Source organism: Quercus robur, chromosome 5 (genome assembly GCF_932294415.1).
Source record: "Quercus robur chromosome 5, dhQueRobu3.1, whole genome shotgun sequence".
In the NCBI taxonomy this organism is placed as follows: domain Eukaryota; kingdom Viridiplantae; phylum Streptophyta; class Magnoliopsida; order Fagales; family Fagaceae; genus Quercus; species Quercus robur.
The window spans coordinates 86,195,689-86,222,812 of NC_065538.1; the positions used below are offsets into that span (position 1 = coordinate 86,195,689).

General features: G+C 33.7%; 1 protein-coding gene across 2 annotated transcripts in view; it reads left to right on the forward strand.

Annotated features, from left to right (window-relative positions):
- Positions 1–27,124, forward strand: part of LOC126727549 (beta-amyrin synthase-like) — a 44,640-nt gene that overhangs the window by 13,820 nt on the left and 3,696 nt on the right. Inside the window, exons 1-5 of one of the 2 annotated variants that reach the window (XM_050433260.1) lie at positions 8,159–8,512; positions 25,725–25,910; positions 26,294–26,383; positions 26,520–26,717; positions 26,911–26,995. In XM_050433260.1, coding sequence (XP_050289217.1) covers positions 8,312–8,512; positions 25,725–25,910; positions 26,294–26,383; positions 26,520–26,717; positions 26,911–26,995 — 760 coding nt within the window. In that variant the 5' untranslated portion in view covers positions 8,159–8,311. Of the gene's footprint in view, positions 1–8,158; positions 8,513–25,724; positions 25,911–26,293; positions 26,384–26,519; positions 26,718–26,910; positions 26,996–27,124 lie in introns of those variants that run through there. The other variant, XM_050433261.1, reaches the window with a different exon arrangement.

Genomic DNA, 27,124 nt, shown 5'->3' on the forward strand with positions numbered 1-27,124 from the left:
ATAGACTATGAGGGCTGTTATTTTTCCCACTCGATGTTTTAGGAAGAGAGTATGATCAGAATTGCTTTGTTGAAACCCATATTTCCTCATTGCCAAACTCAACCTGCCAAACCATGCTCGAGGTGATTGCTTTAGTCCATACAATGCTCGTTGTAACCTACAAGCAATTTTTGCCTCTGAAGTAGTAGTATAACCTGGTGGAATATCCATGTAAATCTCCTCTTCAAGATCACCATGGAGGAAGGCATTTTTCACGTCCAGTTGGTGCAATGGCCAATCTAAGTTTGCTGCAAGAGATAACAGAACTCTAATAGTTTTTAGTTTGGCTACAGGTGAGAAAGTTTCCTGATAATCTATACCATATTTCTGTGTGTAACCCTTTGTTACCAACCTCGCCTTGTATCGATCAATAGACCCATCTGCTTTATATTTAATGGAGAAAATCCACTTGCACCCCACTGTCTTCCTTCCTTCAGGCAACACACTTAAAACCCATGTGTTATTTTTCTGCAACGCCTCCAATTCTTCTTTTATAGCTTGAGCCCATTTCGGATCTGATAAGGCTTCTTCAACACTACTCAGAATCTGACATGAGGAGAGTGTATATGCAAAAGCCCTGAAAGGTTCAGATAATCTTTGAGTAGACACATAATTGGTTATTGGATACTTGGATCATCGTTCCTCTATGTCTGGGGAGTATCGATTTGGTGGCTTGCCTCGATTGTGTCTGAAAGGTAGAACATAACCCGCAGATGTATCAATAGCATTAGTTTGTAAATGTGTGATACGAGAGCTTACCTCAGGGATATTCTCAGTAGGAGGGTTGTCGGGTACTAAAAAGTGAAGGGATTCATCAGATTCTGCATCTTCCGATGATTCAGGTACTGGTTCAGCTTCAGTTCTTAGAGGTTCAGGTACAGGTCCAGCTTCAGTTCTAGGTACAGGTTCAATCATGTCGTTGTCATCATTCGGATGTGCTAGATTGTCACCAACGTCTAGCACTTCAACATCAGACCAATTCCGTTCTTCACCATAGATCTCCCCCTGAAGAGAGGAATTGGATACTGGTGATGGAAATTTTTTTTCAGATTTTAGGAAAGTGACATCCATGGTAATGTAGGTTCTTTTAGCAATGGGATCGTAGCATCTATATCCCTTTTTGTGTACTCCATACCCCAAAAATAAACACCGGACAGCACATGGATCCAACTTAGTTCGTTGATTCTGATGGAGGTGAACAAAAGCAACACAACCAAAAATTCGGGGAGGAATCATCAAAATAGTAGGTAATGAGACATGATCGGAAAGCACCTTTAACGGGGTCTGAAATTGCAAAACTTTGGTGGGCATACGGTTCAGTAGATGCATGGCTGTGGCAACAGCATCACTCCAGTATCTATTCGGCACATGTGCATTGATCAATAGAGCACGGGCAATTTCTAAGATATGTCTATTCTTTTTTTCAGCAGTACCATTCTATTGTGGGGTTTGTGAACATGAGGTTTCATGGAGAATACCATGACTGTTGAAGTATGTCTGGAATTGTTGATTAACATATTCCCCTCCATTGTCAGAGCGAAGGATCTTAATTTTTGCAGAAAATTGTGTTTGAACCATGGTATGAAATGATTAAAATATAGCAAATACTTCATCTTTGTGTTTTAGGAGGTAAAGCCATGTCATTCGTGTGCAATCATCAACAAAAATTACAAACCAACGATGACCAGAAGACGTAGTTATTGGGGAAGGTCCCCAAACATCAGAATGGATTTAATCAAAAGGAATCATACTTTTATTCATACTCAGGGGATAAGAAGCCCTATGACTTTTGGCTAAGATACAAGTATCACATTTAAAATCTAAGTGTGTTACATTGGAAAATAAACCAAGTAGTAAGTGCTTCAAATACCCAAATGATGGATGCCCAAGTCGATGGTGCCATAACCAAATCTGTCTTTCCTTGTTACCAACCGTGTGGTGCATGTGATTTGCTCTTCCCGAACTGAAGTCATCCACGTAGTATAATCCCCCCCTCTTAGTACCACGCCCAATTATCTCCTTGGTGAGAATATCCTGAAGAAGGCAAAAGGTAGAATACATCAATACCACACAATTAAGATCTGCAGTAACTTGACTTACAGACATCAGTCTATTTGAAAGAGAGGGTACAAGTAATGTATTAGATAATGAAAGGGCAGGAGATAAAGTCACTGTTCCAGCCCCTGTAACCGGATAAGTGACCCTATTGGCATTTGCAACACAGCTCCGTCTCGGCTGAGTTGTGTTGGAGAAATCCTTTCAATCAAATGTCATGTGGTCTGTAGCTCTAGAGTCGAGAATCCAGTCATCATCATCATTGTGAGTAGAGATATGAAATGCCTTACTAGAAGTACTTGGTTCATGTGAAGATTCTACTTGAGGGATGAGGGATAACGAAGGATCACAGGTAACCACAGCAGCTCTCCCAGTGTGGTCATCATTAGTAGAGGTTTCATGCTTTTTCCATGCTTGAAAGTCATTCCACCAATTTGGATACCCATGTAGTTTGAAGCAGGTGTCACGGGTGTGTTTGGAGTTGCCACAATGGGTACACTTCATGCCATCAGATGGTGGTTTGGTTTTGGATGAGGAGTTGGATTTTCCGCTGCTTAGAGAAAGAGCCCTTGGTTTCGGTGGCATCTGGTGGTGACTTCCCTTGATCCCTTTGGAAGCCATAACTGCTCCTGGAGTAGTATCTGCACCCGAGATCATCACCGTCTGCCTGACCTCTTCCCTACGGACAAAAGCGTAGGCCTGTTCCACCGTAGGGAATGGTTTAATTTGGAGCACATCACTCCGAGTTTTATCCAATCTGTCATCTAGTCCATCAAGAAAAGTATAAACCCGATCCTCCTATAGAATCGAGTTGTATTTTTGTATGTCAATAGCACACTCCATCGGGTTAGGACGACGAAAATCGATTTCTCACCACAAACCTTGAAGATCGTTGTAGTATTTTTCAATGGATCCACCCGCTTGCTTCATACGAGTGACACGACGCCGGAGATCATAGACTTGAGACGTATCTGTCCCATCGAAATAGGTTGTAGCAGCAGAATCCTAAACCTATTTTGCAATTGGGAAGCGGATAAAATTGGCAATCAAGGAAGGGTCCATCGAATTGATCAACCAACCCTTGACAATGGCATTTTCGGTTCGCCATCTCCTGAATGAAGGATCGGTTTCTGGAGGCTGAGGGGAATCTCCATTGATGTACCCCAACTTGTCCTTGCCAGAGATATACATCTCGACAACCTAGGACCATAAGGCATAGTTGGATCCTTCCAACTTGATACCGATCGGAGTAGTTGAAGAATCGGCAAGCAGAGGTTGAGGGGTGGTCTGGGCTCTAGTCAAGACCTTCGTCATTTTTGTTGTCAGATCGTTAAGGAGGGAATTAGTTTGGGGTATGAGAGGTTGTGTTAGGTCTTTGGACTCCGCCATGGAGTTTATCGGGTTTGGGTTTTTTTCTGGTCACACGGTGGTTTGAGCAGAGGTCCTAGGAACATGCTCTGATACCATGTCAAAAAGGAAGTATTTTTCTGTATATTCATTTAGAGTTGAATACAATCGTATATAGATACAAAGCCAGAGGAATTTTTGGAACCTATTCTAGCCTATACACATTTTGTGGCTAAAAATAAGGATGGCCCTTGAAGTATGGGATTTACATAAACAAGATTTCTCTACTTATCTAATTAGACAGCTCATGCCAACAGTTTTCCTCACTCAGTTATTGGGCTTAATGGTGATGTTGCTACTACAACTACTCTACAAGAAGTTGGGAGTCATTTGCTGACATTAGTGCCTTGGATAAGCATCTACCTACAACTGAGCTTCCAGTTCCAGGTACTAATTTAATAATTTTACTAATTCAATAATTAGTTTGGTTAGTATTTGTATGGCTACGCCCTACCTAATGCTAGCATGGTCACTATGCTTGAATTGGACCAGTGTTATAGGTTTCACCACTAAGGCCATTCATAATGGTCCACTAGCAATAATAGAACCAGCTCACATGTGTTGGGTCCCCCTATGTCTATATGTGAATTAAAATATATAACTACCAAGCAATAGCAACATTATGGAAACAAAAAATATCCATTGTGAAATAGAGATTACAACCATCAAATTTATGCTAAACTTGAGTCCACGATAAATTGGATATATAACAAGTAAATCTCAAGGAGTAAATACAATCTCACCACAAAGCCAGTAGTAAAATCTTCCTCTAAATACTCCAACTCTCCATGGTTGTAGCACTCAAAAACTCCATGAGAACTCCATCAATTTATCTTTCTTGTGTGTAACTTGAGCAAAGAAAAAATGTCTACTTTTTCTTTTTCACTCTCTCACACTCTCACTGTGTTTCTCTCTATTTTTCGGACTGCACCCCTCAGCTGAAGCTCTCTCTTTTGTGTTACTTGCTCACTCTGGAACTCACAAAAAAATGGCCGAAACTCTCAGTGCTTCAGCTCACCACAAGGCCAAATGGCCTTTGCTTCTTTCTTTTCTTTTTCTTCAGCGTGTTCCACACGCCTTGCAACACTTCTCATTAAGAGAAGTCAGACCTCAGCATGCTTTGGTCACTACCCAAGGAATGGCATGCTAACTTTGGAAGCAAGCACATTAATTGAACTTTGACTAATGTGACAAGCAAGTGGGCTAGACCCTTTAGGTGCCACGCACCCAACAACATGGTGGTCTATTTTTCATGCCATAGATTGTCCTTAATATTGTCAATTATTATTGCTTGCTATTTTTATTTAAATGATAAAGGATTGATATGTAATTTACATCAAACAGTGGACCCACATGATCGAGTGAAGGTCATCACATGGACTAAAAGAGTAAAGAAATGATAAACACTTGAGCGGATCCACATCAAGTGCTATGAACGACCGAGATGAAAAGTTAACTTTTTTATTATTAAAAGCTAAAAAGTTTGAGCAAGAAATAAAATTGGAATTTCGGATCATTTTTGGAATTGATAAAGTAAACAAAACAGAAATCACAAATGATAAATAACTCATATATTAAGTGAATGTTTGGGAACAATTTATTTAGCTGAAATTAAAAATATTTTATTAAAAGTACTGTAGATAAAATTAAAAGATAGTTGAAACAATACAGTGAGACTAATAAATAGTACAAAAAAGTGCAATAAGACCTATGAATAGTAGTAAAAATAAGTTAAATAAAAAAATAAAATAAAAACTGGCTTTTAAGCCCATGTCAAACGCACACTAAATTATGTGATTTATAAAGCATTTAAGATAGAGACCGCCAAGAGACAATAGCTTTTTTTTTTTTTTTTTTAATACTAAGTATTTAACAAACTTAACCTGGCAAGTGAGAAAGATAATTGGTGAGTCTAGGCCTGTCGTTTAATTTATTCATTCTTGGGGGATGCATACGTGAGAAATTATGTTCCAAAATAGAGGAATAAATTAAATAGGGTGTATGCAATTGTATATTAATAAAACATCAAATTTAACTGGTCAATAGGATTTGGTAATGAAAAATCTAGTATGGTTTTAGACTTTGTGTCAAGATGATTTGGTCAAAAAGTTGTCATTGTTCACCGCAATCATCAACTCAAATTCTTGTATTGAAGCAGCATAGATGTTTTCTCTTTGCTTTGTTTATTTATTTTTAAATAATTTTAATCAATGGCTAGACCATAGGAAGTGAAATTTGACGTTGGAACCAATGCGCACTACCACCCACCGGATATTTGCCACTAATTTATAAACTATGTAAATGCTTCTATTTTTGAAATTTGATTTTAACAAAATTGAGTTACAAGTGAAACTTAACATTAGTAATGTCGAGTTCTATGTATATTTTGTCACTTCAAATTTTTTTGAAAATTTAAATGAAACTCGACATTATTAATATCGAATTCCACTTAAAAATATACATATAACTTGATTTTGATGATATTGAGTTTTACATAGAACTCGATTTTGTTAAAATTGAATTTAAAAAATAAGGACATTTTGCTAAATTATTTTAAAACATATGCATTTTGTTTCGTTGTTTGTAAATTAGGGACAAATACCCATTTTTCCCAATTATTAGTGTAATGAAGAGTCTGGATCTCTGAATGCTATTTTTTGGCTAGTTGCAGTTCATATATCTTAGAGCTGAGCTTGGCAACAAATGTCAATTGGGGGGTAAGTGTCAAACTGAGACTGAGCGTTGTAACGATTTCTAAAAAGATTAGATTAATAGCCTCCATAGGAGACAACATAACTACTTAGTCCTGTATTCAAAATTTTGGGGGATTTTACGATTTTATTTTCCCTTGGTTCGTTAGAGATTTGTTAAACTAGAATGATTTCTCGTTCTACCGTAATTAGTCCACTTACAACAGTCCCATATGAATCACATATCTTATATGTCCAAATTTAATTTCTTTTTTTTTGGGGGGGTGGGTGGGGGAGATTAACATGTGTACCAACATATTCTCAAGTGGATGTAATGCTAGTAATGCACATAAGAAATTTGAAACAAAGTTAAAAGGAATTTTCAGATAAAACATTCTATTGTATCATTTACCAAATTTTATTCTTCAATTGAAAAAAAAAAAAAAAGTATATTACACTGTTGTGATTTGTAGGCCCTTTGAAAGTATAGCTACCATAATTTTTTTTTATTATCCAACTTAATTATTTTTTGATTTAAAATTACAAATTTCTATTTTCTTTTTGGTAGAAACTAAATCAAAAGAATTATTTTATTTATTAAGCAAGGCAGTATATATTCTTGATCTTGTTAGAACGTGTCAATGGCACCTTTTGATTACACGAAAGAAAGTGATATTTCTCAATATTGCTTAGTTAATATATTTTAAGTAACTTGTATCACCCCACTTGCTATAGAGAAATATCATAAGTCACAGTGGGTTAATCAGCTCTATACAATCAAGATCAAGAGGGGTTTTGACCTAATGGCCTACTGGTGATGAGTTATTTTAAGATCACAATTTTTATCATACTATTTTTTACAATTATTTCATGTAATAGATTGCGACTTGTTGCATGTTACTTTCATATGTATCTATCGTTTTTTATCTACTACTCATCGTCTGTCCCATAAGAGTAATGACGAAGTTTTATCACTGAAGGTTGTAGTCCGAGATTGCTTCACAGGTGATCACGAGTTTACAACAAAGGGTGAGGTTTAAGTCCAATATTCAGTTGCATTGGATCTGTTGAAATAATGACATACATTTACTTTTAGACATATGTCACTATTCAACAGCTCCAGTTCAATAGATGCACTGAATTTAAACCCCGTCCTACAATTACAACAACAGTAGTGTTCAAAAAAAAAGAAAAAGAGTACAACAGCAGTACCCTTACACCTACTTTCCTTGTCAATTTTACTGAATAAGAAGTTCCTAACACAGACCACATGTTTTGTGTGTCACATCTCATAAAGGTCTCGGCAGCTTCTACCGAAAATGCACCCTCTTTAGGTAAGCCCACATTGCACTCTCTCTCTCCCTCTCTTCCATATTCTACCGCGCGTGTTTATGGTGAAAAGAGTACTTGGAGATTTTTTTGCTAAACAGAGTTCTTGGAGATATTAAAGAGTTCTCTACCGTGTTTATGAACCATTTTTTTATTTAGAAAACCATGTATGAACCATTTAAATACTGTTCACATATTCTTGGTCTTGGTTTTATATACACTAAAAAAGTAAATTTCTTTTGGAAATTACAATCCACTGACAATATGTATTTGATGTTAAATTCTGGATGTTGTTAGGACAATTGCAGCAAGTCAGAGTTGTGCACGTGTTTAGAGAGTTCAACATGTGTGCAGATTTTTTGGCTAGATGGGGCTGCTGTATGCAAGATGATTTTGTCATTTTTGATCAGCCTCATTCTCTTGAATTTCTCCCTATTTTGAATGTAGATATGTATAGTGTGTCATGTTGTAGGCTGACAAGCCCATCTTTGATGTCTGTAAACAATTAGTTGTTTATAATATAACCCTTTTAACAAAAAAAAAAAAAAAAAAAAAAGTTAAATTCTTGGTCGTATATATACAAATAAATAATTAAGTATTTTCCTTCTCACAAAATTGCTTTATGATTTGATAGAACTAGTGTATTGGTTGGTTATGATGTTATGGCCATAAATATGATTTGATAGTACTAGTGTACAGTAGTTGCATTTTCAACAATGAAAAGAAGAGAGAAGTGGTATCAACATCATCTTAGTGCATTTTGATTGAAAGAAACTCAGAGTTAAAAGAAAATGTGGAAGCTCAAGATAGCTGAGGGCGGCAATGACCCTTACATCTTCAGCACAAACAACTTTGTTGGAAGGCAGATATGGGAATTTGACCCTGAGGCTGGTAGTCCAGAAGAACGAGCTGAGGTTGAAGAGGCTCGTCAAAATTTCTACAAGAACCGCTACCAGATCAAGCCCAGTGGCGACCTACTTTGGCGAATGCAGGTACCTCTCAATCTCTACTGTCTACCTTTCATATGTCCATATTATTCCTCAAGTACGTACGTAGTAAACTGTGTAAATACTATTATTCTTTTCTTCCTCTCTTTTTTATTATTATTATTTCTGCTTAATTTCAGATGGGGTGGCAGATTTGAAAGCCCTCCAATTATGTATTTATATATAGGTTACATACCCTCAATTTAATATATACCTATTGACAAATTCTACAAAGTTATTTCTTTTGATTACTTTTCTGTAATTGTCCAATATATATAAGAGAGCCCAGAATTTGGACCCTAGATTTTTTTTTCTTTTTTAAGGAAAATCTACTCGCTAGAAAAGTGGTATATTTGTAAGTTTTAATTATACCCCTAATCCAAGAGCTTGTAGCTCAATTGGCATATTTTTGTGCTTCCCAAAAATATGTTTAGGATTCAAGTTTTCCTCTCCTTATTATGATTGTTAGAATATCAATTTTAGGTTTTATGTTATGATTTAATGCATCCAAAATATGAAAGATGGTCCAAGCTAGAATTCGAAGGCTAAACGAAGCAAATACTGCAATAATTCCATAACAATCACTTAATTATATGGTCTTGCACTTGTGCCTTTGTGTAAGAATTTCATCATTTCTTCCCTTGTGTGTATGTTTCTCCAAAAAAAGAAAAAAAAAATGATAAAAGAAATTATTTGTGTGGTTTGAGGGTGGTTGGCTTCGACATCATTAAAAAAATATTACATAAAAAGTGTTTATAATATATATATACATATAAATATATATATATATATATATATATATATATATGAAATAGATTTAGTTTTAAGCGGTTATTTAGTGTCTTAAAAAATCCTTAAATACGATAAATACAAATATTGCATTTCAAAAAAGTTCGGAACTTCGGATTGCCATGACTGCATGCTACGGCTGGTTTACTGTTCCTAATTAATAGTAATTAATCTTCCTTCCCCCCTAAGCCAATTTCGCTGTTCATACTTTACTGCCTTTGCCCTGTTTTTTTGAATGCTTAGTTACTCCTTTGTCAGTCAATATGCCCCTACTCGATCATTATGTAGAGCCACAACCACCACATGCTAACAGCCAACCTACTAATGATAAGTTACATTGGAGTATTAATTAGACTATCATGACAGTGATATGTATCCACTTTTAGTTTTATGTTTCTATTTTGCCAAATAAATTCAAGTCTTTATAAATTGAAAAATGTTAACGAATGTATTTAGAATAACAGTTAATAATTTATTTAAAGAAAGTTTTTATGAAAAAAAAAAATAATTAATATTTTGATAATTTTTTTCATTTTCATAAAAATGGTGTCAAAACATTCCTCAAATGAATTATTAACCATTGTTTTAAGAACATTTACTAACATAACCCAAAATTATAGACCATGTTAATAAATATTCTTAAAACAATTATATCACCTTTTTTTTTTATAAAAAGTTTATTAAAATATTTCCTAAATTAACTACCATTGGACACACGTTAACTTTCTCGTAATTTTATAACACTCTTGGAAATCTCACCTTAAACAAACCCAAAAAATAATAATAATAATAATAAATAAAGAAAAAAAGAAGGGGTACTATGCTAGAGATGTGGAGTATGGACGTCACGTTTACTTTGCATTACATCTTTTGACTTTGTATTTTTTTTTTTTTTTTAATTGGGGCATTGTTAATTTACTTTTTGTATTGGAGATTAATCGGATAAATAATAAAATATAATTTTTAAATAATAAAATATAAAAAATTCAACATTAAAAACAATTCGAGTAATAGGCATATGAATACTTTCAATTTATGGGTAAAGATAAATTCCATACCGTTATCACTATCCTGATTTTGCCTTTTTTTTTTCTTTTTTTTTGAGAATCCTGATTTTGCCTTATTGATTGAATGTTCCTTTTAAAAATTATAATGTGTTTATATATATATATATATATATATATATATATATATAAATCAAAACTGTGTCTTAAATATCGTGGACAAACCTAGGATTTTGAGTTAAGGAGATCAGAGTATAAGTAAAAAAATTCAAGAAATTTCAACTATTTTCTAACCAAAATTATTATTATTATTATTATTATTATTATTATAAGGACACAAATTGATCCACAGTCCAATAAGATTTGGACAATGGCCCAATAAACCTATAACAATAGATTTGTTAGAAAGTGAGTTTAACATTGAATGTTCAATGAGTTAAAGGTAAATCACAAGTTGAAAAGAAGAACACTCCTCGGTCAAGTCCGAGAATGGCATGTTCTTATATTTATCTCTCAAACTTATACGAATATTCAGGTTCTTGGTTACAAAGTGGTTTATTTTCTCTCTCTTTTTCATCCCCCCTTCTGTAATGGAATCCTTTCTCTTTTATACTCCTTCTCCTCCTTTCATCCTAGCCTTTCACTTGTTGATCAAATAACTAATCTTTTTTATACTTGTCCCATTAGAACTTTTTTGAAGTCTTTGTGGGTAGTTGTAAAGCTAAAGGTTACTGTTTAGACATCACCTCCACATTAATGTGGCTAATTGGTTAAGTGCAGAGCATTCAATGTGGTGGTAGCTTCTTTTTTCCTAGATATTTCTCAATTCTCTGTTGACTCTCCTCTTTCCAAGGCTTATTCTCCTTCCAAGCATGGTTGTCCACTTCCTAGTACTTGTTGGGTGGTCATACTTCAGGCCTCCACTCTGTTTCCTAAGGAGTTTTATCTTCTCAAACAACATCACTTGCTTGTCGTGACCAGCTCTCGCCTTCGACCTGATAACCTACTTGCCATTACTAATACTTGTTTGTCCTTAGGCTCTTTGGCATCCTCGGGCACGGCCCACGACCCAATACCCTTATCCGAGCCATTTATCCCCACAATTATTATTATCTCAAATCATCTCTCTATTCCTTAACCAAAAACCATTACTCTCAATCTAAATAATTTCTAAAACACTCATTTGCATAACTACAATAATTGTGTAAATTTTCCCAATTAACTTCAAAATGCCCTAACATCAATCTATGAATCATTGTACAAAAATGCATTTGTGCTATAGTATTTGTGTAAATTTACATAGTAACAGTAGCACAAATGTATTTTTGCACAATAATGCATAGACTGATGTGAGTGTATTTTCGGGTTGATTGGACAAATTTGGGGTCTTATGTTATTTTACAATTGATGCAAATGCTATTATAATAAAATCAATGTAAAATTGTAAGGGAGAGGCCCACAAGTTTTGAAAGAAAGGGTCTAAATAAAAAAATTGTAAAAAATATACCTCTCTCTCTCTCTCTCTCTCTCTCTCTCTCTCTCTCTCTCTCTCTCTCTCTATATATATATATATATATATATATATTTTTTTTTTTTTTTTCCCTCCCTTAAGACTAAAGGGGGCTAGGCCCCCTTGAGCCCCCACTTAGATCCGTCCCTGATTATACCGGGATATCTTACCTAATTGTCATGTATACTATTTTTAATTATAGTTGTACTATTAACTTCAAATAACCTCTGTGATTATGTATAAATGTATGTACATTTAATATATGTGCGTGTGTGAATATATATATATATATATATATATATATATATATATTGGTTCACTTTTTTCCCTCTCACTAAATTCCTTGATGTATGTGCGGCTGAGTTTTAATTTTGAATGAAAAAAAGATGTATTATTTTTTTGAAGTAATATGATTCTTATTTGCTATATGACTTACAATGACAGGACAATTTTTTTATATGAAATGAATGATTTAAATTTTTAGCAATATCATGTAAAACTTGTATTATGGGAAAATTGTTCTAGGGTAGAACGATTTTTCTTTTATGTTCGCTAGGTTTTCTTTACTCTCAAACCTTCTGTTTAAATGTCGTATCTAAGTACATGAAAAGCTTTAATATAATTTACTTTGAGTGACTCTCTATTACCGTGGTTTTTTTTTTTTTTTTTTTTTTTTACTATATATGTTATAATTTGATTTTAAATTAAAATTAAAATTTTATTATTTATAATTCTTGCTTAAACCATGCATTGCACAAGCATAATACTAATTATACAAAATTTTGGAATTAATAAGATTCCTAAAAAAGGCTTTAGATATCCAATAGATATCAGTTTGAAGGCATAGGGGTCTAAAAACACTGAACTAATTAGCTTTGTGGTCACGTGCAATTTACAACTTGTTACTAAAATTAACAATAAAATTACGGACGTAACAAAAATTCACAACATTCTCAAATTAGCCTACCACTTTACACATGCATCTACCACAATTTGCAATAATTATTTTTCAATTGTCCCTTTAATTATGAGGTGGTAGGCCAAATTAGAAATGTTGTTAAATTTCATAAATTTTTGTTGTGGTTCTAGAAAGAATTATAATTAAAGCAATCAAAAGATATAAGATTGGTAGGTGACATAGGTAAGCTAAAATGTACGATGTTACAGCCTAATTTTTTATGAACTTAGGTGGGTAGAAATGAAACTCATGATCATGGACATGTCAATAATGTGAAACTCTGAGAAAGAAAGAAAGAAAGAAAGAATAAATACGTTTTACTGTTTAAGCAAACTTCTTGTCCTTTTTTTTTCCAGGGCTAATTAATTGGTTTGAGAAAAATCATAATTCCCACTTGCTCATGTCTCCCGTTGGTACAACTACAAACCACAAACTATATCATATTATACTTTTAGTAGACCCGTGCATTGCGCAGTTTTTGTCAAATTCTATCCAAATCGGTCTAATTCAGTCCATTTGGTCCATGTTGATCCATTTCGGTCCATTTGGTCAAATTCAGTCTATTTGGTCTACTCCGTCCACTGGGCTTAGTTTGGTAAATTACTGTCCAATTCGGTCCATGTCAGTTTGGCCCAATTTAGCGCTTAGGTAATTTTTTTGTTTAGATGCCAAATAGATTTTGAGTTTATTATAATGTGGCTATTTTATTTCAAATCCTAGAACATAGGTTAGATAAGAACAAAAGAGCCCTATATATATATATATAAAATTGTTAATAAAATAAAAAAAATGTAAAATCAAATAGGACAATTTTTATTTTATTTTATTTTAAAAACCCACTTAAATTCTACTATGTTTATCAAAATATTATCAATCAAATAAGATAGAATTAAAAAAATATTGATAAAAACAATTAAGCCATTAAAAATGTGAAAAAAAAAAAAGTTGTGTGTTTTGTTAAAACACTAACAATAGTTTTTTTTTTTTTTAATGGTCAAAAACTAATAGTAGTTGATAAGAACAAATAAACTGTTTGTTCTTTATCTAAAAAATTTGGTGTAGCTATTTTGTGCAACCACAATTTCTAGACTCAAATTTTATTATATAGTTTATGATTATTATAATCTATTATAATGTTTAATTTTTAATAATAATTTGAGCTTCTACAATATAAATCTGTTATATATGTAATTTGGACCCATAAAATATGAACGATATGACAAATTTTGCTCTGGCACTCACAGTTAACCACTTAAGGTTATATTCCTAAAACTCTTGATGTCTTAATATTAGTCTATACCCCATATATTGTCCTTTCATTATCATATGCTCTCATTGTGCAATAAATGTATTATTGTTGGCACTGTCACGTGATGCTTCCAGAAAAAGTTTATCTTCAAAATTAATAAAAAGAGGTTTTCAAGAGTTTGTTGGAAAATGAATTTTTTTAGAAAATATAGGAGTTGTCACTTATTGTATATTTGTTAAAGGGAAGACTAAAAAAATAAAATAAAAAATAAAAACCATTTCACTTAATTGTCTCGATGAGTAAGGAAATAAATCTTGGTTCACCAAGGATGATGAGTTCGGGAAACAGGTTTATATTCTTGAAACGGTGAATTGCAAATTACACTCCTAAAGTTTGGGGTTGACTAGATTTTACATCCTAAAATTTTAGAAACTTGATTTTACACATTGAAATTGGGTTCCGCTAGCAATTCACCCCCTACAGTTAGTTTCTGTTGTTAAGTGACACATCATTATGCTAATGTGTTTTATTTTTGTCAAATCAACTCCAAAACTATGTCGTTTTAGTGATTTAGTGATGACCAAGTGAAGAGCTAGTACAATCAAAACTGCATAGTTTCAGGCCTAAACATATATAAATATATATATATATATATATATATTTTGTAAGAAAGTTTCAAACCTTTTTTTTTTTTTTGATAGAAAATTTCAGGCCTAAACCTAAAACACATTACTTTGGCTTAAACGACAGCATTTAAATCAAAAAAACAAAAACCATAACCCCACGATCTGTCTGCAAACCATTGGCTGTGTGAACCCAGGCAAATCTCGTGGTATACAATGCAGCAATGGTTACTCTAATACTAATACGAATTGGCAACCCACAAACTACTTTGACATTCTAGTTGACTCCTTTCAGAAGTCCCTTGTTGTCTCTTCCATTGGTGCCTTCCACTGCACACAACAGCTATCATCAGATACTAGCCATAAGCTAGTACTATAATCATCTTCAATTCCCATGTTATTATATTGACTTTCAACCTTAATTTTTGTTTCATTAATATATGTTGTCGGAAACTAAACACTTTTTAACCGATTCTTTCCATACTCTTGCTGTGTTCACAATAATTTCTTGGGTTTAAAATTGATTTGATTAATTTGTAAAAATTTGAATATATTTTTTTTGGTAACCATAAAATTGGAATTAGGTTCTTTCGGGCATGGTTGAAAGAGGAAGGGGGACAATTCTCTTCACGGGCTATTCAGCTTTTCTTAATGGCATTCCTAGTTTCTTTGTCCATGACTAAGCTGGTTAGACAGATTGTGGGGTTATGGTTTCTATTTTTTTTTTTAAAATTTTTTTTTAGAGTTTAGCTTGAACGCTGTCATTTAAGCTATAGAAATATGTTTTACGTTTAGGCTTGAAACTATGTAGTTTTGATTGTGTTAGCTTGGTCATCACTGAAACAACGTAGTTTTAGGGCTGATTTGGCAAAAATAAAACACATCAGCATAATGATGTGTCACTTAACAACAGAAATTAACCGTGGAGGGTGAATTGCTAACAGAACCAAACTTCAGGGTGCAAAATCAAGTTTATTCAGGGTGTAAAATCTAATCAACCCTAAACTTTAAGAGTGTAATTTGCAATTTACCCTTCTGGAAAAGTGTGAGGCTGTGCGTCTAAAATACTTTTTGGTCTCTATCAAATGAATAAGGCTAATTTGGTGTTTAATCAATTATTTAATGGATACTTTTATTATCCTAAATTTATTTCAACAACGCAAACAAGTGCAGGTGATAATTCGGCCGATTCGGTCCACCTTGATCCATTTCGGTCCATTTAATCTAATTCAGTCTATTTGGTCTTCTTAGTCCATTGGGTCTATTTTCATCAATTACCATCCAATTCGGTCCATATTAGACCGTTGGGTCTAATTTGGTACATTCGGTCCAATTTAGTATATTTTGGTCTAGTTTGGTTCACTTTGGTCCATTTTTGTCGGATTGGCCCAATTTAATGCTTAGGTAAATTTTTTGTTTAGATGCAAAATAGATTTTGAGTTTATGATAATGTGGCTATTTTATTTCAAATCCTAAAACATAGGTTAGATAAGAAAAAAAGAGCGCTATATATATATATATATATATATATATTTTTTTTTTTTTTAAATTGTTAATAACATATAAAAAAATGTAAAATAAAATAGAAAATTTTTTATTTTATTTAAAAAAACACACGAAAATTCTACTATGTTTATCAAAATATTATTAATCAAATAAGATAGAATTAAAAAAATATTGATAAAAACAATTAAGCCGTTGAAAATGCAAAAAAAAAAAAAAAAAAAAAAAGTTGTATGTTTTATTAAAACACTAACAATATATATATATATATATATATATGGTAAAAAACTAATAGTAGTTGATAAGAACAAATAAACTGTTTATTCTTTATCTAAAAAATTTGGTGTAGCTATTTGGCGCAGCCATGACTTCTAGGCCCAAATTTTATTATATAGTTTATGATTATTATAATCTATTAAAATGTTTGATTTTTAATAATAATTTGTGCTTCTACAATATAAATCTGTTATATATGTATAATAATTACTAATTTGGACCTAGAAAATATGAACGATGTGACAGATTTTGTTCTGGCACTCACAATTATCCACTTGAGGTTCTTATCCAAAAAAAAAAAAAAAAACCACTTAAGGTTATATTCCTAAACCTGTTGATTTCTTAATATTAGCCTATACCCCATATATTGTCCTTTCATTATCATATGCTCTCATTGTGCAATAAATATATTATTGTTGGCACTGTCACGTGATGCTTCCAGAAAAAATTTATCTTTAAAATAAATAAAAGAAAATGTAAATTTTTAGAAAATATAGGAGTTGTCAGTTATTGTATATTTGTTAAAGGGAAGACAAAAACAGAAATAAAAACCATTTCACTTAATTGTCTCGATGAGTAAGGAAATAAATCTAGGTTCACCAAGGATGAGTCCGGGAAACAGGTTTATATTGTGGAAAAGTGTGAGGTAGCTATGTGCGTCCAAAATACTTTTTGGTCTCTACTAAATGAGTAAGGCTAATTTGGTGTTTAATCAATTATTTAATGGATACTTTTATTATCCTAAATTTATCTCAACAATGCAAACAAGTGCAGTTGATAATAAAAAAGACATGATCTATTATCAAAAAAAAAAAATATATATATATATATATATATATATATAAAACCAAAATTTCTGAAACTCTCCCAACTTTCCACGTCATCACTATTTTCTTTTTCTTTTTATTTTAGGTTTTATATCTTATATATTTATTATTTCTCTTCAACGTATAATTATCTTATCAAATGTTACAATAGTTTAGTTTAAGTAAAACTTTATTAGATATATGTTTCAAGAGCTTGAAAATTCTACTTTAACTAAAATTCTATAACAAAAATAACCCCTAATGCAAAATGCAAATTAGACTTCTAGCCAAATACAATAACACTCTCCCACTGCCTATACTCTTTCCTATTTAAGAACTGCTTGTGTAGAAAATCTAAAACCCAAAAACTATTTGTGGAGAAGATGTTTGAGGACCCTCACCACGAAGTGAATATTGAAACTGGCATCTTTTTATAAAGATTGGTCAATGTCTTATATTTATATGTATGGTTGTTTTCTGTTAAGTTATTGTTTAGCTACATTGTATTGTCAACGGAAAATATACAAAGCTATGGAGGGGTAGTTCTTCCTCTTACTGAAATCCATCTTTTGCTGGACTCTTTGAGTTTTGACATATCAAACATTAATTTCAAGATTCTTATTATTACAAATAAGTTGAAGGTGCGTTCGTTGTAACACAACGGCTTAAAAGCTCTTTGCGATGGAAGGTTCAAAAGCTCTTTCTGGGATCATGTTATAAATCATTGTTATCTCTATTACTTGTGAATCTTATTATAGGCTACATCAATATAAGATTGTCTCTTCCTTTATAGGATGCCTTAGAACATTTATTTAATTGTTTTCAATTTAATTCTTTAATATTTTTTTGGTATTTCAAAAGTTTTAACATATGAATTTTTGAGATATTATTTTGCAATATTGAAATTATTTGACAGATTTCCATGACTATAGTGATGAATTATTTCTTTCAAAGGTAACACTATAGTCACATTTTTTTATGTTGTTTCTATAATTTGTAGGTTTTGACTATTTTGATTCTTTAATTTTTTTTGTCATTTTGGAAGTTTTAACATTGATATTTTTGGGTTTTTTTTTTTTGGTAATATCTAAAACAATTTGGTAGATTTCAACCGTTATAACTATAGATCATTCTTTGGAAAATAACACATCTTTCTCTTATGTTTCTCTATTGTGTAGTCACATATATATTTTGTTTTGTTTCAATAATTTCTAGATAGTGAATCTTTTGATTTCTTAATTTTTTTTTGGCATTTTGGAAGTTTTTATATCTAAATTATTTATTTATTTTTTTGCAATATCTGAAAACATCTAGCAAATTTTTTGCAAGTCATTGCACGTTCAAGCAATGAATTCTTTATCAAATTTAAATATAAAAGACCGAAGCAATTTATGTGATGGCATAGTTTCATAATCAAGTTAGGATTTTATAAAAATTATTTTAGTCTGCTACACAAATAGGTAGGTTCCAGTGCGTAGTATGGGTTTGCAACTAGTTAATATCTAAAAGCTGAAGTGTAATATTTATTGTTATTACGCTCATTCGGTCCATTTTGAATATTCTCGAGAATAAATTAGGTGTCATGTTATACATGGATTTTTACCTTGTAAAAATAGATCTCTTTTGTATTCATTCATATCATTTTTTGCATTTTTAATCTTTTGTATAGTGGAGAAATATAATTTAATGCAAAAAAAATTTACATCACGCAAGTTAATGACTAGTAATAATAATTGTAGGAACGCGATTTGTAACGACCCGTAACAGGGTTGGGTTCGCACGTAAAAAGGCCCAAACAATATGATTTATAGAGCGTGGGTTTGAAAGGCTAGGCCTTAGTCACCAGACGGCGGGTTTTTTTCGTGACGTTCATACATGGTTTAAATCGTGTTCGCCCTGGGAGTCTTTCTCCTGGAGGCGGGCTGGGAGGTTCTGGTTTTTGGTCATTTTTCCCAGCCCCCTTCTCTGGGTTGCTTACTTTTCCTTTTATACAAACTTGTGTTCTTTATCCTCCGTCCACGTGTAGAATCGACTTTTCCAATACTGATACTTGTCCCATCAGCCCATATCCAAAGTGGTTGGGGGTGGTTGTAAAAGTTGGAGAGTATAGTTCTGTCAGGTGCAGAGTATTGAATGGTAGTAAAGGCAGCTTTCCCTGGTCGTTATACTTTCCAGCGTACTCTTCTCTATTGACCTAGATATTTTAGATTTTTTTCCAAGTTGTTCCTATACCGTTTTTGCCCTTCCCTCTAATGAGGCCTCGGATATGTCGAGGACAGAGTCATCCTCGGCTGTGTCTCAAAACTATTTGGACTTTAACTACCCATCCTCGGCCATAACCCTCCTCAGCCCGGGCCTTGGGCCCCAATGTAGAAATGGGCCAGGGTCTCAAGTTATTGGACCCCATAATAGCCCCTCAAAATCCTGCTGTCTGACCCCTTGGTCGGAGAGGAGGGTTTTGGGCAATACCACGTCTTTATTGCGGTCTACTTAGATCTGCCCTTCATCAATGTGGGTGTCTCTTCATCTATCTAGGAAACATACCAAGCTACGAGACATCCCTTTGAACTCATTCATGAGGTGTTCTTGCCGCTTCATTATCCGAAACGCGCTTTTAATGATTTCCATTTACGAGACTATTTAAATTCGACAGTTATTGACGGCGTGGGGAAGTGGAATGGGTATATTCCCGTTTATCGATTTTCTTGGAAACTTGGACGAATTAAATGCCTCCTGGTTTGCCCTTCATATAAGAAGAAAAGTGAGAGATTATTTCTCTTATATAGAGACCCTTAATCCTCCTGACATCTGAAACCCTTAGTCTCCTCCAGAGTTTACTTTATCCGCTAGTTACACCTTAAATTGTGATATGTTCAAGATAGGAGTAAGTAATGAAGGAACCATACTTTTCCCAGAAATACCATGTTCTTATGAAACTCAAAATGGCTCGGTCAGGGCAGGGATGGCAGAGACTCAAGATCCTTCTTACCCTCCTTTTAGCCAAAATCCGAAGCAGGGGCTCGTCGCATCAAACTTTTGGCGCGACCGAGCTGGGGTCACTCATTATCAGTACCAGCCGCTCTCTCATGAGCATAGCTAACATGGCACTAGCGTGTTAGGAGTCAGGACTGACGCAGGGACTAAGTGCCCCTACTTCTTCCTCTCTTCGTTCATTGGTGCCTTCTTTTGCCTCTCTTTCTTCTTCTTTCCACTACCAGATCCATCCTGGTGCTTTTCCTTCTTCCTCTTCTTCTCCTCTCCCACCGAGGAAGGTCCTCCTCTCAATATGGATGCTAATGGAGCAGAGTTTGGAAAGACTTGAGAGCAGGGCTTAAAAAGATCTCTGGCTGTTCGGTTTTTTTTTTTTTTTTTTTTTTTTTTTTTTTTTTTTTATTGTTTTAGTAACTCGTTTTCTATATAAGCTTGCTTAAGCCCCTCTTTGTACGTTGTAATTCCCCTTTATATTAATAAAAATCATCATTGCTTTATTTTGTATGTTCTATCTCTTCTTTTTGGAATGGATATGTCGTAAATAGACGCGCTACTTTGCAACTTCTTTTTTACTTCTATACTTAGAACGATGTTTAGGGCCAAAATCTCAGTTTAAGAAAGATCTTGCTCTGTGCTTATTGAAACTATCCGGCATAATAGTGCCGATTTAAACAAATGATGCTTTGGGTGGAAATCCTTACTAAGAAAAACAGAAAAAGATATTTATAATGAGCTTATTAGAGCTGTTTGGCATGATGACGCCGACCTGAGAAAACAATACTTAGGGCTGAAGTTCCCCACTAAGAAAAAAAAACCTTATTATGAACTTACGAGAGCTGTTCGGCACAATAATGCTAACTTGAACAAATGATACTTAGGGTCGAAGCCCTTGCTAAGAAAAAGATATTATTATGAACTTAACAGAGTTGCCTGGCACAATAATGCCGACCTGAGAAAATGATACTTACCCCAAAATAGCCGAGATGATAGCTGAATGCTCGGTGTGGTGTAGGAGGTAATCATTCGAAAACATATAACCCAAAAATGAATAGCCCCCACAGGTTGCTGAGTAATAAGGTGTTTCACCATCTTCCTAATAACTTTCATAGCTTTAACCTCTTCTGGTATTTGATCCGAGGATTGAGCAACTTAGAATTTTTATTAAGTAGCCGACCTTTCCATAAGTTTGAGTCCGAGGACCATGCAATACCTTGGTTCTATCCAAAACTTGATTTTCATAAATAGCTGGTTTTCCCATAGGTTTGAGTCCGAGGACCATGCAATACCTTGGTTCTGTCCAAAACTTGATTTTCATAAGTAGCTGGTTTCCCCATAGGTTTGAGTCCGAGGACCATGCAATACCCTGGTTCTGTCCAAAACTTGATTTTTATAAGTAGTTGGTTTCCCCATAGATTTGAGTCCGAGGACCATGCAATACTCTGGTTCTGTCCAAAACTTGATTTTGATAAGTAGTTGGTTTCCCCATAGGTTTGAGTCCGAGGACCATGCAATACCCTAGTTCTGTCCAAAACTTGATTTTGATAAGTAGTTGGTTTCCCTATAGGTTTGAGTCCGAGGACCATGCAATACCCTAGTTCTGTCCAAAACTTGATTTTTATAAGTAGTTGGTTTCCCCATAGGTTTGAGTCCGAGGATCATGCAATACCCTGGTTCTGTCCAAAACTTGATTTTGATAAGTAGTTGGTTTCCCCATTGGTTTGAGTCCGAGGACCATGCAATACCCTGGTTCTGTCCAAAACTTGATTTTTATAAGTAGTTGGTTTCCCCATAGGTTTGAGTCCGAGGACCATGCAATACCCTGGTTCTGTCCAAAATTTGATTTTGATAAGTAGTTGGTTTCCCCATAGGTTTGAGACCGAGGACCATGTAATACCCTGTTTCTGTCCAAAACTTGATTTTTATAAGTAGTTGGTTTTCCCATAGGTTTGAGTCCGAGGACCATGCAATACCCTAATTCTGTCCAAAACTTGATTTTGATAAGTAATTGGTTTCCCCATAGGTTTGAGTCCGAGGACCATGCAATACCCTGGTTCTGTCCAAAACTTGATTTTTATAAGTAGTTGGTTTCCCCATAGGTTTGAGTCCGAGGACATGCAATACCCTAGTTCTGTCCAAAACTTGATTTTTATAAGTAGTTGGTTTCCCCATAGGTTTGAGTCCAAGGACCATGCAATACCCTGGTTCTGTCCAAAACTTGATTTTGATAAGTAATTGGGGGAATTAACTCCTCGGTTACGACATGAGATCTTGGTTTACGGAGAATTAGCTCCTCGGCCAAGCCCCTAGAACCGTCCGTGCTGTTGACGCTACAAAGCGCAGCCCCTAGTAAAGAAAACATAGCCCTTGGTGGAACTTTACGCTAGAACACTACAATCGGTTGTTGGAAATGATAAAGGGACTCTCTCGACCTACCGCTTGTTCCAACACACAAGCCTTTCCCACAGAGGACGCCAATTGAAGGGACGCGATTTGTAATGACCCATAACAGGGTGGGTTTGAAAGGTTAGGCCTTAGTCACCAGACGGCGGGTTTTTTTTCGTGGCGTTTATACATGGTTTGAATCGTGTTCGCCTTGGGAGTTTTTCTCCTAGAGGGGGGTTGGGAGGCTCTGGTTTTTGGCCATTTTTCCCAGCCCCCTTCTCTGGGTTGCTTACTTTTCCTTTTATACTAACTTGTGTTCTTTATCCTCCGTCCACGTGTAGGATCGACTTTTCCAAGACTGATACTTGTCCCATCAGCCCATATCCAAAGTGGTTTGGGGTGGTTGTAAAAGTTGGAGAGTATGGCTCTGTCAGGTGCAGAGTATTGAATGGCAGTAAGGGCAGCTTTCTCTGGTCGTTATACTTTCCAGCGTACTCTTCTCTATTGACCTAGATATTTTAGATTTTTTTCCAAGCTGTTCCTATACCGTTTTTGCCCTTCCCTCCAGCGAGGCCTCGAATATGCCGAGGACAAAGTCATCCTCGGCTGTGTCTCAAAACTATTTGGACTTTAACTACCCATCCTCGGCCATAACCCTCGTCGGCCCGGGCCTTGGGCCCCAATGTAGAAATGGGCCAGGGTCTCAAGTTATTGGACCCCACAATAATAATTATAAGCATTAATTTTATTGTGCAAAACATTTTTCTCTTGGTAAAATATTATTTTGATTCCTAAACTTTACCAAAAGTTCGTTTTTCATTCCTAACTTTTAAAAGTTCATTTTCCCCCTAAATTATTGAAATGTTTATTTTTCGTCCCAAAATAATTGACAATATTTTACTTTTAGTCTTTCAACTTAAAGATTTTTTTTCCTCCTTAAACTATTGAAAAAAGTTCTTTTTTCATCCATATTTTTGTCTCTAAACTATTAAAAAAACTCTTTAGAAAATTTTTAAGATGAAAAAATAACTTTTTAAAATTTAGGGACAAAAACAAATTTTTGGTAAAGTTTACCAAAATAGTATTTTTACCAATTTTTTAGGGATTACGTAAAGCATGTTAAATAGCACATTTATTTTAGGGATCCAAGGAAAAATAGCACCTTTTTTTGGAGGGAAAATAGCACATTTATTTTATATTGACTTTATGTTAAAAAATTATTAAACTAGATTAAAAGAATGAGTTGAAAACTTGTTCTATAAATCCAGCCCACCAAAGAATGAGTTGAAAATTTGTTCTATCTGAACTACCTCACCTTAGGAATTTTTTTTAGAAGTTGGGCCAAATTCTTCTTCTTTAGTTCAACCCGTTACAACTTACAAATAGCCTAAAGCATTTCTTCTATAATAAAAATTAATTTATAAAAAAAAAATTAAAAAAAAAAAAAAAAGCCTAAAGCCTTGTCAATACTTGAGTGGGTCTGCGTTGGGTGCAATGGATACGAATGACTGAGATCAAAAATTAACTTTTTAAATAAAAGTGAGAAGTTTGGGCAAGAAATAAGATAGGAATTTCGGATCTTTTTGAAATTGATAAATCGGCCGGACAAAATATAAACACTTCAACTACAAATGATAAATAACAAATTTTGCGATTTATAATGCATTTAAGATAGAAATTGCCAATGGCACCAAAATACAAGGTAAATGTCGATGGTGCTGTCTTTGCTCAAGCACAGAGGTCTGGGGTAGGGGTGGTTGTCCGTGACTATGACGGACAAGTTACAGCAGCATTGAGTAAGTTAATTCTTCAACCTTTGGGTCCATTAGAGATTGAGGCAAAGGCTATGGAGATCGGCGTATCTTTTGCTTGGGATGTTGGTATAAGGGATATGGTGGTCGAAAGTGATTCTAAGATTGTATCTGATGCTCTTTTGGGTTTATTTACCTCGCCTATAACTGTGTCCAATATTTTGACTAGTGTAGTCCATCAACTTTGGGATTTTAGATCAGCTGAAGTCTCCCATGTGAAGCAACAAGGCCACAGGCCTACGCATCTTTTGGCTAAGCATGCCAAAGAATTAGATAGCTTTTATAATTATGTAATCTGGATAGAGAAAAATTCATCACTGATTAAGTCCGCTATTTCTCATGATGTAACTTCTTCTTAATAAAGTTACAAGTTTTTCATAAAAAAAAAAAAAAAAGGATAGAAATTGCCATTAGACTTGTAGTTTAATTAGTATCTCCTGGTATTTCCAATGAAGATATTCTAGATTCAAATCTCCACTACTTTAAACTATCAAATTTTCCAAAAAGAAGAAGAAGAGAGATTAAATCAAGAATAAAAGTAAACTTAAAAAACAGATAATAGACAACAAATGAGAAAAATATTGGAGAGTCTAGGCCAATCATTTAATTTGTTTATCGTTAGGGGATGCAGATGCCAAAAGGTATGTATCATCATTAATTGAGAATAAAATAGGGTGTTTGCAATTATATATTATTAAAAGTAGTTTATAATCTCATGCATATGTATGGATATATTTAAAAGATATACATTAAGATGCATAGTATAATTCTTACGTATATAATTTAAATATTATTGGTAGTCATTCATATATATATTTTTTAACTCTTTAAAAAGTCTTGTAAGAATATTATTAGAATTAAAATGTAAATTGTCCGTTTTTTAAAAAAATTTAAAATTTTTTTTATGTTTATTAATTCTAGACTTTTTGGTTTTTGTACGCAATAACTCATTTGGATGGATATTTATGATATGGTTTCACATTTGACTCCAAAAATAAAACTCTCTCTAAGAAATAAAACTCTTTCTAAAAATAAATAATTTAGAACACATGACACAAAATTATATTATTTTAATGAAGAGGCTGGATCTATATATAAATGCAACTTTGGCTGGTTGATATAGGAAATGAAATTCTATAGTATTATTAGGTGATGATATTGCTCTCACTTGTGGACAATGTAATCTATGAAGATTAAAAAAAATTGATGATATTTAATTATATATTAGGCTTACTAATGCTTAATAAATTTGTTGACACTAATGTCATCCTTCCCTTTTTTTTTTCTTTTTTTTTTTGTTGACAAAATGGTTGCAGTTTTTGAGGGAGAGAAAGTTCAAACAAACAATCACTCCAACTAAGATTGAGGATGGGCAAGAAATCACATATGAAAATGCCACAACTGCATTGAAGAGAGCTGTCCATTTCTATTCTGCTTTGCAAGCTAGTGATGGTCATTGGCCAGCTGAAAATGCTGGCCCATTGTTCTTCCTTCCACCCTTGGTGAGTTTCATCATTAAATAGCATCATTGTGATCAATACTTCATGGAACACAAACTATTTTCGCATAATATTTACAAAGAATGCATTAGTAGAGTTTTTTTGCGGTATCAAACTAAAAATGTCATACCCAGTACAAAAAATTTCCACTTATATGGATTTTGTGAGAGGTAATTGGTAGGGTAATACCATACTAAATCATTGAGGGGGAGAAAAACAATAGAAAATTGTGCTTGCTGATATAATTTATTTTAATTCATCCAATGTATACCATTGAAACATATAAGATTGATTTTAATTTGAATAATACAATTGTTTCCAATACAATGTGCAATTGGATTATGAGATGCCTGCTTGTCACTTCTTATGGTTTTCAAAAAATGCAGGTATTTTGTATGTATATTACAGGACATCTTAATACTGTATTTCCTGCTGAGTATCAAAAAGAAATCCTTCGATACATATATTACCATCAGGTACATATTTTTGGAAGCTTTACAAGTTAATCTTAATGACAAAATTAGAGCTTCAGCTAAATTTCTCACCTACCTTTTTCTTTTAGTTCAATCTTTCCTATATAACAACAATTTTGTAAATTTTGTATCTTATTAGAATGAAGATGGTGGTTGGGGATTTCACATAGAGGGCCATAGCACCATGTTTTGCACAGCTCTCAACTATATTTGTATGCGAATGCTTGGGGAAGGACTTGATGGAGGTCAGGACAATGCTTGTGTAAGAGCGCAAAAATGGATCCTTGATCATGGTGGAGTAACACACATACCTTCTTGGGGAAAGACATGGCTTTCGGTATGACCATGTTCAGTAAAATTCAAATCTCAATAGACTTACATACTAAAAATAATTTGTACTGTGAACTAAAATCTAATCATACTCGTATTACCAATTTGGAAATAAATAGGTTAAGTTTCAAATATATACACTCTGGATGATAACTATCATAGGATAAATAACTCAACTATGCAATGTTCCTTTATTCTAGATACTTGGTTTGTTTGAATGGACTGGAAGCAATCCAATGCCCCCAGAATTTTGGATCCTTCCTTCATTCCTTCCCATGCATCCAGGTTTGTACAATATCTACTTACTGCTTCTATTTGAATTAGTCATCTCTACTTAAAGTTGTTACAACAAAGTTTTACCGGTTTTTGTTTTTTGAAATTTCATAATAAAACTTTCAACATTCAAAATGCTTA